At 48.2% G+C, this 14522-nt stretch overlaps 1 protein-coding gene across 6 annotated transcripts in view; it reads left to right on the top strand.

Annotated features, from left to right (window-relative positions):
- AP1B1 (adaptor related protein complex 1 subunit beta 1) overlaps positions 1-14522 on the top strand; it is a 47341-nt gene that overhangs the window by 18542 nt on the left and 14277 nt on the right. For all 6 annotated transcript variants that reach the window (XM_006904886.3, XM_006904885.3, XM_015591167.2 and 3 more), the window contains 8 exons: positions 2305-2440; positions 3168-3413; positions 4575-4765; positions 5576-5797; positions 8287-8407; positions 8867-8962; positions 9954-10069; positions 10394-10559. In XM_006904886.3, coding sequence (XP_006904948.1) covers positions 2305-2440; positions 3168-3413; positions 4575-4765; positions 5576-5797; positions 8287-8407; positions 8867-8962; positions 9954-10069; positions 10394-10559 — 1294 coding nt within the window. The remainder of the gene's footprint in view (positions 1-2304; positions 2441-3167; positions 3414-4574; positions 4766-5575; positions 5798-8286; positions 8408-8866; positions 8963-9953; positions 10070-10393; positions 10560-14522) is intronic.

The raw sequence follows: 14522 nt of genomic DNA, 5'->3' as shown, positions 1-14522 counted from the left end.
TTTCCAAATATGAGGCTTATTTGCAGAGGAATCTCAAGCTCAAATGCTGATGTGGTCAGGCAGTAATGGAGTGAGTGAAATGGACTAAGTCGAAAAGGCAACAGATGATGAAGTGGATGTGGCATGAACCCTTTCAGAAACTCCAGAGGGTTGCTGCCAGCTTGAGAAAATGAACCCAATGTGACCATGTTTTTAAAAAGAATGAGAAGTTGGATTTTTTATTTTTATCTCCCTGTTTTAGATTGCCAGATGATATTAAACAAAGAAATGAACACTGTGCAAGTAAAACACCTGCAGATTGGATTTGTCAAATTTGGGGCCAGTTCTCAGCCTCTGGTGTGCATCTGATTGCCAGAACAGATCATGTGTAGAATTGCTGCCCCACCTTTGCTCATGTGCTTTTTACCTGCCTGGAATGTCCCTTTTCCATTTACTTAGTTTGTCTTTCCATCTCTTAAAACCCATTCAGGGTCTTCCTGCTGCCCTCCCTCATCACTCCAGCCCACTGCCTTGAACACATAGCATTTACTCTCTGTTCCTGTCCACCAGCACTAATTTTAGACTATTCTCTCATTTGTACTTGTGTTTACTTGCCCACCACATTGTAAAGTCCCTAAGAGCAGAGACTGGATTTTACAATTTAACACTTGAACAGTGTTTGAGAGTCTGCAGAACAGTTTCAGATGTTTTCCCAGCAGTCTCTTACGTTTCCCATATTGTGAGTAATGATGTTTTTACTGCCAAAGAAACCAGATAAAGCAATACAATGACTGCCCAACAGTCATGTGGTTAAGTGGCAGAACTAGGACCCATGCCCAGACATTCTGAAATCCAAATCCAGGTGGCTATTGCCCATTTCCTCTCCTCTGCGCCCTCATGGTGCCCATCCCCGTGCTTCGTAGGCGCGGGTGCTAATGTGGAGCAGCTCCCCATCTGTCCCACAGCAGGATCACACTGCTCCAGACTTCTCCATGGACTGCCCTATCCCATTGTCACTCTCTGCAAGGACTTTCTGATAGTGCCACCGGAGAAACAGTTCTGCAGAAGGACCTCCTGAAGACAGAGTAGCAAAGGGATCGGGCATCTGCTGGAAAACTGTACCTCCTTCCAAATTAAATTCCTTCCAGGCCATGCCACTCTCCACCTAAAACACCACTGTCACCTCTTCACAGAGGAAGCCTCTTTATTTTATCTCAGATGAGCTTGTTGTGCTGATGTGACAGGCCCAAAAGAGCAAGTTGGGCTCCTCAGCTAGTCCTTCTCTCCCCCCGCATCCCTCACCCCCTCATTCTTGGTGTCTCTTCTTCCGAGATGATCTGTCAGTTTCAGCACCAATGGGTCTTCTGCCTATTGGGGCTCAAAGTCTCTGATACCATGTCCTTACCCATAAAATCACAAGGCTTAAGAGGGAAGGTGATGATTCCAGAGACAGAAACTTGATCTCTAACCATATTTCACATCTCAAGTGGCCTGTGACTCTGGGACTGTGGGTACCATGCTGAGAACAGTTCCACCCAGAATAGCGGCAATCCTGAGCATGAGCTTCAGAGTCAGACCTGGCTCTTCAGGCAGGTTATTTGACATTTATTGTCTTCTGTAAAATGGGACAATACTCTGGCTTCTTAGGGCTGTTAAATGAGATCAGGTACATATTAAGAGCCCTTAATACCAAGCCTGTTGTATATAGCACATGCTCAATACATACTGGGTTGGTTTTTAGTGGACACTTGAGCTGGCCCTTGTGGTGAAAGCAGCATGGCCCATCCCTGCCTTCTACAACCTTCCTGAACCAGCAGCCCAATATAAGGAGCCACATTAAGTATTGGGAGGAAAACAATCATTTTCATGTATTTACCACCTCCCAGATATCAAGTATGTTGTCTTCTATAATTATCACAGGGGTCCTGTGAAATGGGATTTTGCTGCACCTTTCTTGCAAATGAGAAACAGATGTGGGGTGGTGTTGGGGAAGATGAAGGAATTTTTCCAACATCATACAGCTAACAAGAGACAGAGCTGAGTTTGAGCCAGGTCTAATGGGCTCCAGAGCTCTTGTTTGAACACTGAGAAAAGAACAGAGGACTTTTTTTCCTTTTAAAAATCGCCCTTTGGAATTCTATTTCTACCAGTAGGTGTTCATGGTAACAGCATAACTGATGCCCTCCCTTTAACTAGGAAGTCTTGTTATCTTTCTCCTTTCCTCCTATCCACTGTCTACCCGCACCCGCATCCCTCCGTTAGCTGCCTGAAAAATCTTTCTCATTCTTTGGCTTTCCCCACACTGACACCATTTTGACCTTATAGTGCTCTCTTTCCCGACGTGGTAAACTGTATGCAGACGGACAACCTGGAACTAAAGAAGCTGGTGTACCTGTACTTGATGAACTATGCCAAGAGTCAGCCTGACATGGCCATCATGGCTGTCAACACCTTTGTGAAGGTGAGTAGGAGCTTGATGGGAGGAGAGAGATGGGTGCTCATGGCTCCATCTCCCCTCAATTTCCTGGGGTGAGGGACTATGGCCCTGTGTAGAAACACTCAGGCTCCTTTCCCGGCCCTCTGACTCCCAGTCTGAGGGCTTCATCTTCCAGCAAAGGGCTCCCATCTGCAGAAAATCAGATGCTACAGACCCTGCTAACTCATTCCATGGGAGGTCCCCCCTGGGAGTGCCCCCAGGGATGAACCATTGCCTGCATCCTTTGCCAGGGCAGGATTCAGCTAGTGTCAGAGCTTCTCTGTTCTCCTTCTAGACTTTGCTCCTTTCTGCATTTTCTGTCCTCCAGATTGAGGAGGAAATGAGGACTCCAATTGTCAGTTCTGTACACCTTAGCTCCCCTACACCTGCTGATGCCCAGATACGGGCAAATGAGGAGTTCTGTGGCCTAAAGGAAAGATTAAGAGTTGTGGTGCTAGATGGATGTGGGTTTCACTCATAGCTCTGCTCTGTGGCTGGGTGAGCTCTCAACCTTCCTGAGAGCCTCAGCTCTCTCACCTGTAAAACAGGAAGAATATTATGTGTCTGCTGTGAGAATCAAAGTAACAAAACACAAAGGCTCAGCACAATATCTGGCATAGGGTAGGCACCCATACTTGGCACTTTTGATGCTGTTGGCCACAGTTGGCGGGAGATCTCTTAACAGCTGTCTGATGTGGCTCATTCCCCTTAGGACTGTGAGGACCCTAACCCCCTGATCCGGGCCCTGGCTGTGCGGACCATGGGCTGCATCCGCGTTGACAAGATCACAGAGTACCTGTGCGAGCCACTCAGGAAGTGCCTGAAAGATGAGGACCCATACGTGCGCAAGACAGCAGCCGTGTGTGTGGCCAAGCTACACGACATCAACGCCCAGCTGGTAGAGGACCAGGGCTTCCTGGACACCCTTAAAGACCTCATATCTGATTCTAACCCCATGGTAAGCTGCTGCCATCTTCATTACCTCCTGGGTTGCTTGAGAAGACCTTGAATAGACCCTCAGCCAGACAGTTCCCAGTTCCTAGAAGTCAGAGCCTTGCTGGGTGGGCTAATTGTTCTCGTGCCTGCAGTGATTCAGACACCACCTTTGAAGTGAGCCAGACCTGGATTCCCTTCTTTATACTTTCTCTAACAAGATGTGTGACTTTGGGCAAGCTGCCTAACCTTCCATAATCCTCTTTTCTTTATCAATAAGATGGATCTAATTCTACATGATTGGCAGGAGTGCTGTGAAGGCAACGTGCCTGGTATAACCTGGCACACAGTGGGTGTGCAACCAAGACTAGCCCTCTTTCTAGTCACTATCATTGTCTCACAAAGACCACTGGTGAACTCTGGATGTGAGATACTTTTCCCTTTCCCATCATCTTTCCAGGGCTGTAGAGGTCACCCTGCAGTAACATAGCTTGAAGGCTAGGACAGCAGGATATAGCTGGAAAGGGAACTTGTCTTCTCACACAAAGTGGTGGGCAGCAGTTTGGAGGGCAGTTCAGCAGCCCCTGTTTAAAATGAAATGCACAAACCCTCAGCCTAGCCATCCCCCTCTCTCCTACACGGGTGCTGAGTGCCCAGTACATGGATGGCCACTGGCGTACTTGTCATGGAAAAAGTTGAAAACCATGTGGAGCACATAAAAACAGCTGCTCTGGTGGAAATGGGTTGAGAGCCCAGAGCTTCACCTGGCAAGCCCCTCTCTACTCCAGTCCCCATCTGTCCCCAGGAGCCCTGAGAGGCTCTACAGGAATCTTCTATCTCTGAGAAGCACTGTTGACAACCCCTGAAGTGAGCTACTGTAACTGGTAGATGAATGCTGTGTGTTAGGTAGCTGGAAGGCTTTCTGTTGCCAGGCACCCGGCACTAGATCTTTCTTCTGTTTCTTTTTTTTTTTTTTCTTTAATGGCAAGTGCACTTATTTTAGTTCCAGTTTACAGAGGAGTCAGTAGGATGAGTGCTTAGAGTGGGTCTCTTGCTCCAGACCCTGCCTGTCAAGTCATATGTTTTCAGGATATTCAACCTCTAACCAGCCAGCATCATTAGCCCCACTGCCCTCTGGCCTATGAGCAGTGTCCACAGCCCCTACCCCTTCTACTCTCTCAACCAGGTGGTTGCAAACGCTGTAGCTGCTCTCTCAGAGATCGCCGAGTCTCACCCCAGCAGTAACCTCCTTGACCTGAACCCTCAGTCTATTAATAAGCTACTAACAGCCCTGAACGAGTGCACTGAATGGGGCCAGATCTTCATCCTGGACTGCCTGGCCAACTACACGCCCAAAGACGACCGAGAGGCCCAGAGGTGAGCAGGCTGCCCCCTGCTTACCAGCCCAGCTGGAGCTGGTCCTCAGGGGGGCTCTAACCATGAGCTGGGCCTCAGGCCTTCAGTGGGCTCCTTCCTAGGGCCTTGCCCCAGTAAGGTATAGTAACCCGTGGATCCCAGTCAGGGTGAAGGGCTCCCCATAGATCATCTTGAGACTCACTTGAGAGAGGCCAGAGCCAGGCTGTCAGTGGTGTTGCTTCAAGCAGTCAGTGCTCAGACAGAAGCCAGGACCTGACCTGGGAGCTGACAGAAATCCTGGTTACCTCAGGTTGAGTGAAGGAGGTGGATAGCATCAGAGCCACCATTTGTTGAGTTCTCACTTCCCATGCATTTGATAATCCTAGAGCAGCTCTGTGAAAGTGGTCCCATCATTGTCCCCATTTTACAGGTAAGGAAACTCCAGCTTAGAGAGGTAGAGGAAAATTGTGCAGGTCACCCAGCTGAGACTCCCCTGACTCTTGGTCCTAACCAACATGATGTCCTGCCTCTTTTGAATGCCATTATACTAGGGGAAAGGAGGAGTTGACATTTATCAAGTATTTTCTATATGCGGGGCATTGTGCTGGTACTTTACACACATTGTCTCATTTAAGCCCCAGCAACCCTGTGCCATCGGCCTCATTTTCTAGATGAGTTTCAGAGTGGTTTTCACCTGCTTGGGGTCAGTTTACAGGCTGCAGAACCAGAATCTAGATCTTCCACTTACAAAAGACATGCTATTTTGATAACTAAAAACAGCTGTTTCCCCTTGTCTGTCTCTCCTATTTGCCCCCTTGGAACGGACCTCAGCATTTGTGAGCGGGTCACCCCCAGGCTCTCCCACGCCAACTCAGCTGTGGTGCTTTCTGCTGTGAAGGTGCTAATGAAGTTCATGGAGATGTTGTCCAAGGACCTGGACTACTATGGCACATTGCTCAAGAAGTTGGCCCCACCCTTGGTTACACTGCTGTCAGCTGAGCCTGAGCTGCAGTATGTGGCCTTGCGCAACATCAACCTCATCGTGCAGAAAAGGTACCAGGACTGCCACACACATGCTGTGTGTACTCCTGGGGTTTCTGCTGCTGGGAACGGGCTCAAGGGAAACTGACATGTCACCGTATAGGAAGTTTCAGTAGCTTAACCCAGGGGTTTTCAGCCAGGGACAACTTTGTCCCCTAAGGGACATTTGGCAACATCTAGAGACAATTTTGGTTGTCATACCTGGGGATGCTACATCTAGTGGGTAGAGGCCAGGGATGCTACTTAATATCCTACAATGCATAGGACAGCCCTACCACGGAGAACTGTTTCATCCAAAATGTCAGTGCTGAGGTTGAGAAACCCTGGCTAAGTCTAATCAGGTAGCAGGTCAGGTAAAAGCTAACACGGAGCTTCTTAACCACAGACAATGGATGGTTCCACACAGTCCACAGAGCTCTCTAGAAACGTGGTGTAAGATTTTGTCTGTGCGCATGTATTTTTCCTGGGACAGAGTCTGAAGTTGGAGAACTCCAGGTGGTAAGGTGCCGTGGACTTTGCATCAGTCTGGGGCCAGGGATGGGGTATGTCAGAGTTGCTCAGAGTGCTGCGCAGCCCATTTTCATCCTCTCCATGGGAACGATTGCGGCAGTAAGCCACTCCTCCTAAGGGAAGGTGCCTAATGCTCAAGGCAGGTAGGAATGAAAAAGGAATTAGCAGTGCAGGTCCTAGGGACCCAGAGCCAAAGGGGTTCTTTGGAACGAGCCAGTGAATGAGCCCAGCAGCTCCACAGAATAGAGCTGGACTTGAGTTTTCGCAGCCTTTTTGGCTCGCTCAGCAACTAACTCACCAGCACCCATGTGTTATAGCAACCCTGTTGGTGGGAGCAAGGCTATGCAGAGAAAAAGGGCCTTGTAGGCATTCTCTCTCGAAAGAAAGCGCATGCTCCTTGTCATTTTAGCATCACCCTGGTTCTTAGGACATTCTTGGTGGCCCAGTGGAATCGAGACATTTGTGAAGGTTTGGGAATTAAACATGAGAAAGCTCTGAGAGCCTAGACAAAGGGGTAAGACAGGGATTCCTAGCTGCAGGGTGGGATTAGTAAGATGTAACCTGTGGATCAGGATCAGGGCAAAGGGCTCCCTGGGCTATATTTAACATTGCAAATCTCTTAAGAAGTTGACCCTGTCGCCAAGACATCACTTGGCCCAGTCCTGATATGCAGTAGAGCACTTTTTAACAAGTCCTGATTGTAGAAATCACTTCTTTCTGCTGTCCCCAGCTTGGAAACCTGCCTCCCCCAGAGGCAAGGTGGAGGCTCCTTGCTTTGCCAGGACCTCCTTGCAGCTTGCACAGCAGCATGGAGTACCCAGGGCCCCCCTCCCCTTTCTTTCTGCTCTGTCTTCTCCCTTCATGTCCTCATTTCTTTTCCACCATCTTTTCTGTTCTAGAAAGAGCATAGGAGTTGGTGGTGACTCTCATCTTATTAGCACTAGCTGTGTGACCTGGTGCAAGCCTCTCCACCTCTTAGCTTTCCTCATCTAAGAAAAATGAGGTGGATGGTGCCAGTTGAGAAAGGAGCAACGACACTGGTGACAGCTCCTGCATAGCCTTTTGTAAGGCACACATTAATTATGCTAGATGCTTCATGTCTAACTCTCACAACAATCCTGTTTTGTAGGTGTCTGGGGGGCCCCCAGGACCACCCTGCATTCAAAGACTCACTAGAACTCATGGGAGTCAGCATGTAGTTGTTCTCCCAGCTAAGATTTATTATTGGCATAGTAGTGAGGGTGCATACACAACTGAGTCCTAAGGGAGAATGACACAGGTGGAGTCTGGAGAAATCCACATGCATGCTTCCTTATACTCCCTCCCTTCCATGGGGGCGGGGGTCACACAAAGCACACTCCTCCCTCAGCAACAAGATGCAACAACATGGGTATAATGTTTCTGCCTGGGGGGGCCTATTTGACACATTGGCACGCTCTGCCTGGCACCTACCAAAATTCCGGACTCCCAGAAGAAAAGCAGATATTTAACATAGACTATATTGTTTATACAGTCTAGGCACAGTTAACCACTTTTATCATCTAGGGAATGTTGAAAACACGCCCAAAAGCTGAGTTCCTAGACTCCAGGCCTTTCTAAAACTAGAGAGAGACTCAGGTCTGCAATGGTAGCACTCTCTAGCACAGTGCCATGTCCATTGCACAGGTGAGGAAGCAGAGGCCTTAATCATTAGCTGGGATTGGAACCAAGGCCAAGCCCATCGCCTGGTGCCTCTAATACGAACTATCTCTTGCTCAAATTCCCTCTTCCCTTCCCGGGATGTGATTAGACACACGATGGTCAGTCAGAACTTTGCTCAGGCCAGTCAGAGGGCCCTCTGACCAGGAGTGTGCAGCCATGGTGGTGACTGCCTTCATGGATGTTGGACTCCACCTCAGACCCCAGAAATGTCCCAGCAAACATGGAAGGGGTTTTCTCACAGGGCTTATGACTTGCTTTTTGCTCTTCGGGCAACCCTGCCCTGCCACCAGGCCTGAGATCCTAAAGCACGAGATGAAGGTCTTTTTCGTGAAGTACAATGACCCCATCTACGTGAAGCTGGAGAAGTTGGACATCATGATCCGCCTGGCCTCCCAGGCCAACATTGCCCAGGTCAGCAGAGGGCAGTGGCCAGGGGCACAGGCGTTGGTGTTGGACAGTAACACCACCAACGAGCTGTGGTCTCTGGGCAGGCTGCCTGTTCTCACTGTTAATAGTTCAACTCATGAAGAGTGCTAAGCACAGGGCATGGGGCTCTGTAAGCAAGCACATAACAAATGTTAAGTAATAAAGAATTTATTTTTTTGTGTTATTATCCATCCATTGAAAAGTGATAGTTAGGTAGATATGTTAACTATATCAACCTAAAAAAGTGTTGTCCAGCCCTGCCAGCTAGTCCTTCCCTGCTTTCCTCTTGGGGCACCTGACAGCTCTCTCCCTTGGGCCTTCCACCTCTAGCAAGAGGCAGAATCCCATCCTTCTAGGAATCTATGCATCCCCACTGCCCATGGTATTCCAGGAGGTTACCCCACCAGATCCCCTTCAAACTCTTCTTCTCTGTTTGGCCCACAGGTCTTGGCAGAGCTTAAAGAGTACGCAACAGAGGTGGATGTAGACTTTGTACGGAAGGCTGTGCGAGCCATTGGCCGTTGTGCCATCAAGGTGGAGGTGAGGTTCTGGGACTCTGTCTTCAGCTTAGAGAAGATGAGGGAGGGAAGATGAAACCAGGAAACCAATCTGATTATAGCAGAATCTGCCAGCTGCTCATAGCCTAGGAGGCCTGAGGGTCACCACCAGAGTCCCCAAGGCACCCACTGTGCAGATTTGATTGGGCTGCTTCTCATTCTGTAATCTCCCTTAGGCCTTCGAGTTGTTGCAGATGAAATTAACCTATCAGAATCATGGGTTCCTTTGCAGTATTAGCTAAGAGGATGGGGCAGCCCCAGCTGGTGGTGGCCCTGGTTGACACTTTCATTCCATAGAGCTTTGGGGCTCTGCCTGGCAAATGTTTTGGCAAATATCATGTTTCAGCTGTCCATGTGCCCCTTTTTCCAAGCTCCCGAGGGCTATCCAGACCCCATGTCTAGGCATTTCATCGCTCCTATTCTCTGCCTATGGAGATGTGCCTTAACCACTGAGCTGACTCTCCTTAATCAGGTCTACTGGGGCTCGGGGATCCTAAGACAGCTGGTCACTCCAGCACCTTGTGGCATTTTCCCCTTGGCACCTTTGATGGCATCCTAAGAAATCTCTCCCACAAGGGCATTAGCACAGTGCATTGGAATGAGGTGGGGTGGGAACTGTCCGAGCAGAGCTTTTCTAAGTGTTTTTGGTCCCAGGAGACCATTTTGAGAAACAAGTAGAAGTGAGGTAAAGTTAGGCTAGAGCTTGTTCGCTGTACCCTCAGGGCTTGGTCAAAAGGATTCCCCACTCTCAGGCCTTCTCCTCAGTCTAATTCTATCTCTTTCTGTCCGTGCCATCCCAGGGCCATCATTTTGTACTCATTCTCCCACCAGTTATCTCGAGAAAGTGTTCTTTTCTCCTGCCGTGACAAGGAAGGTGGGCAAGGTGTGTCTGAGCCCTTGGCCAAGGCACAGTCATCAGATGTTCTACTGGAGAAGGGTGCAGAGGCCTTGCCCACAATCTCTCCTTCCCACAGCAATCTGCAGAGCGCTGTGTGAGCACGCTGCTCGATCTCATCCAGACCAAGGTCAACTATGTGGTCCAGGAAGCCATCGTGGTTATCAAGGACATCTTCCGCAAGTACCCCAACAAGTATGTGGTCTGCTCCTCCCAATGAGAGTGATGCGGTTCTCCTGGGGACAGGGATGGTGGGGAGAAAAAGCAAGGAAGGAGCCTCTCCCCTCTTCCTTGCTTCCCTGCCACAAAACAGCATTTTCAAAAAAAACTCTGTTTTTTCTTCTCCTGAGCTGCCCCTCTGCTCCACAGACCAAAATAAGAACTAAAATGTAACATAAAACTCCAATCTCATTACTCATCACCCTCCTGGGGTCTTTCAGGGCATCTGCCTGTCTTTCTTGGCCCCCGCTGGGCCTCCTCCCTCAGTGCTCACATGCCAGCTGTGTGCTGGGTCTCTAGGTATGAGAGTGTGATCGCCACACTGTGCGAGAATCTGGACTCCTTGGATGAGCCCGAGGCCCGGGCTGCCATGATCTGGATTGTGGGCGAGTATGCCGAGCGGATCGACAATGCCGATGAACTGCTGGAGAGCTTCCTCGAGGGCTTCCATGATGAGAGCACCCAGGTGAGCCATCAAGCAAGCTGACTCAGGCCAGGGTATGGGTCATGATTGGCAGCTTGTTACCATTGCAGTCCATCCTGCTCTGAAACCTTCCCCTCAGCCAACAGGCCTCAGGGCCTTGCCCCTTCTAATACTGCATTGGTAGTGTAGATAGACAGATAAGTGATGAATGGATGACAGATGTGTCCCCTTTTCCTCCCACACTACAGTACCTGAGAGGGACTTATGAAGACAGCCTGTGATGGATGGTATGCACTGAAGGCAGACAAAACATTCTGGTTTCATTTTCGTATTTATCTTTGGATACGTAATACACTGACTTCGTTCAAAATTAAAAAGATACAGAGGATCTATATAGTAAAAATTCTCTTTCCTAGCCACCAGTTGTTGCAGAGATCACTAGTGTTATTTATTGGTTTCTCGGGGATACTTCCAGAGAGAGTTTAGGAATATACCAGCAGGTAAACACACACCTCTATATACATGTAAACATATACATACACCGTTGATTCTTGTTATTTGTAGTTCTTATATTCTGTAAAGTTACCACAAATACTGAATTAGCAAGTCCTACTCCAGTGTTCTTAGAAGAAATACAGAGTTGGGTTCCTATGAGCCTCTGGTCCTAACATTTTTGTCATACCGGTTAGCATAGAGCCCTCTTTTACTTGTATTTGTGTTTAAAGACACCTTATTTAATATACATTGTTGATTCATTAACATTGAACTTATGGCCAACAACACTGTAACTTCTGCCCAAACAAAGCTTATCTGACACATGGATTTTCTCCATAAGGCACATCACAGCCTTCTTGCACTTAACACTAGGCAGCACTTCAGCACTACACTTGGGGCCATTTTAAACACAGAAATCACCCACACAAAGCACCAAAATGTGAAAGATGTAGCACTAAATAGACTGAAAAGAATACTTGTTTACAACGTGAAAACAAAAAGGCAGAGTGTCGCCTATTTTGACCTCTGCTGGGAATGTGTACATCAGGTGACTCAAATTTTGCTTTGCACATGTCTGAATGGCCTTGAAGTACCACAAGCACTGATTTTGGGGTTATAAGTAAATTTTAGCAAGTAGGTAAATTTGTAAATGTGGACCCTATGAATAATGAGGATCGACTATATATATATTTCCTCCTCGTTTATTTCTAAACACTACTAATAGCATACTATACAAATTCAAATTGTTCAACACCTTGCCTTTTTCCCTTAAAAATATGTCTGAAGGCCCTGCCATTATTAATTTATAAGAACCTTTCACAGCTGCATAGGAGTCCTTTGTGTGCAGAGGTCCCATGCTGATAGGTAGGAGTCAGTTTTCTGCTCTTTTCATCAGTACTGCTACGAATAAGCTGTGTAAGGCACATCTGCAAGTACAGCTAGGGGATAAATTCTTAGAAGCAGAAGGCTTGGTAAAAGGGCCTGTGCATTGGAGATTTCCCTTGGCATAGAGATTGTTCTGGTTTACACTGCTAGCTCAGAGGTGTGGATAGCCCTCTCCTTACCTCCATGCCAGCCTAGTGTATCCTCAAACTTTACTTTTGCCAGTCTGATAGATAAAAAGTGGTACAGTAGCTTCATTTTACTTGCATTTCTGTTCTGAGTGGGATTGAGCATCTTCTCATTTGTATTCCCTTTTCTGTGAACTGTAACTATCTGGTCATTTACAGAGTCTCTAAAATGTCTATCTGTAAGCACAAAAATCTTTTCTCTCCCAGACGGGGCAGGGTAACCTAATGTGTCAGAGCAAGGGCCTTGGAATCGGAGATCCTGGAATCCAAACTCCTCTTCTGCCCCTTCTTGGCACAGTGGCTTTACACTAATCCTTCTGTGCCTCAGTTTCCTCATTTATAAAATGAGGTCCCAACCGTCCTGTTGCTGTGAAAGTTGAATGGGATGTTTTGTGTAATGTCCTTAACATGTTCCCAGCCCATGATAAGCACTCATTAATGGTGGTATTGGTGCCGGTCAGAATTGGTTTAAAAGCAAACTGGTCCAGGCAGAAAAGAGACCAACTGACTCTTGTAGCTGGTGAGTTCCACGAGTGTGCCCTTCTGGCAATCCTGGGTGAGGATGCTGGCATATGGCCGTTTCTGCCTCCCTGGGGTGGCTCTTCCTTGGGCAGGCTCCCATGAATGGGGCCTGCAAGGAGTCAGCAGTTCCAGGCTGTGTCCTTACATCTTGGACACTCCTGTAATTACTTCCCTCTCAGTTCTGGTAACAGACCAGGCCCATTTGCATTGTCCTGAGCCAGTCGCTGTGATTCTGCCCAGGTCTGTCAGACACACATCCTGGTCTCCATGGATTGCAAGGGCTGCAGAAAGAAGGGCAGTTCTTTGAAGGACAGCCAGCATTTCTCTTACCAGAAGAAAGAATAGATACTGGGTGGGCAAAAACAATAGATGTCCATCACAAAAAGTAATTCTCACCTACAGCCATTACTACTTGCCAAGTCCACCTGTCAGCCTGCCCCAAAGCTGCCTTTACTTTTAACACACCAGCTTCTCGTTCTTGTCTCTGAGAAACAAAGTTTGGCCTGTGATCGTTTCTGCCTCCCTGCAATCAAGTCCTGCCTGAGATTACTACAGAGGATATCTTATAAAGGTGTTTCTCCCCGTATAATAGAGTAAATCTTTTGCAGCCTCTTCCTCCTCCAAGAAGCCAATTTAAAAGCTTGGATTAGAGAAGTTGGATAAGAGAAAGCTACACAGCAGCCTGGGGTGGGGAAACAAATCCAGGCTCCTCCACTGTTCGGTGGCCTGGTGCAAGTTCAGCTCACCAAGCTCATTTCCCAGTCTTCAGCACAGGGCTTTTGCAAAGCTTATTGGATGGTGTGGGTAAACTGCCTACTCCAGTGCTCAGCAAACAGTAGCTGTGTGGTGGTGGTGTTTTCATTAAGTGTCCTGTTCCGTTTGCCTCTGGGTTCACAACATAGTTCAAAGCTTTTATAAGAATACTTTAGTGCTTTGCAGTTTGAGAACTTATTTTAGAATGTCTCTTTGAGCCCCCTTGTCCTAGGCTTCTAGGACTCTACAGCCATGGACGGGTACCCCAGAAAGTGTTAGCTAGGGCAGTATGTCAGTTCAGCCTGCATCTGACAGCTGTGGATGGCAGAGCCGGCAGCATCATTGCAGGAGAGCTGTTGGAAGGTGAAAGGGACTGGGCTCATAGCCAGAGCTCCCAGGCAGAGTAGCAGACCAGACAGTGATAAATGAATCCAGGCAGCCAGCTGACCTGGGTTGGGAATAACTTGGTAAAGAGCCTCTTGGTGGCTGTGCTGATATTAACAATAATGACAGCAAAATACACAATAGATTCTTTATGTGTGTTGTCTTATTGACTCTTCCATTAATCCTGTGAAGTATTACACCCATTTTATGAATGAGGAAACACTCAGAGAAGTTAAATGACTTGTCTAGGATCGCCTACCTGGGAAGTGATAGAACCAAAGTTCAAATGAGATATGATCTAACTCTTAAGTCAGTTGCCATATATTGCCATTTTCAAAGCTCACAAGAGCCCCCTGAAGTAGGCACACCTCTCCCTCACTGACCAAGGGTAAGTGGCTTTCTCTAGGCTGCCCAGCCAGAGGCTAGAGCCAGGGCTAGAAGCCAGTCAGTCCCCAGGCTGCCTCCTGCCTTGGAAACAGCCACCCCACTGCTCCTCTGCTATAGGCCCACGTATAACCAAATCACAGGGACTCTGGATCGCCCATTCCCAGAAACAGACTGCCTCCCCTTCATCCTGCCTCCTGCTGTGAGCCCGCCCTGAGTACCAGGGTAATTAAGCCATTTGTTTCTGTAAGTGCCCTCTTCCTGGACAGGCCCAGGATGTGCCGCCAGCTCCACTTCCACCCTCTTGCTGCAGGCCTGTCCCTGGCACAGCCCTGGCTCAGGAGCCTCAGGCTGCCCCCTTTTCTTAAGACTGGCAAAAATGAGATGTGGCCAAGGA

This window comes from Pteropus alecto, unplaced genomic scaffold (assembly GCF_000325575.1).
Source record: "Pteropus alecto unplaced genomic scaffold, ASM32557v1 scaffold190, whole genome shotgun sequence".
Taxonomy (NCBI): domain Eukaryota; kingdom Metazoa; phylum Chordata; class Mammalia; order Chiroptera; family Pteropodidae; genus Pteropus; species Pteropus alecto.
This window is presented reverse-complemented; position numbering and strand designations above follow the sequence as displayed.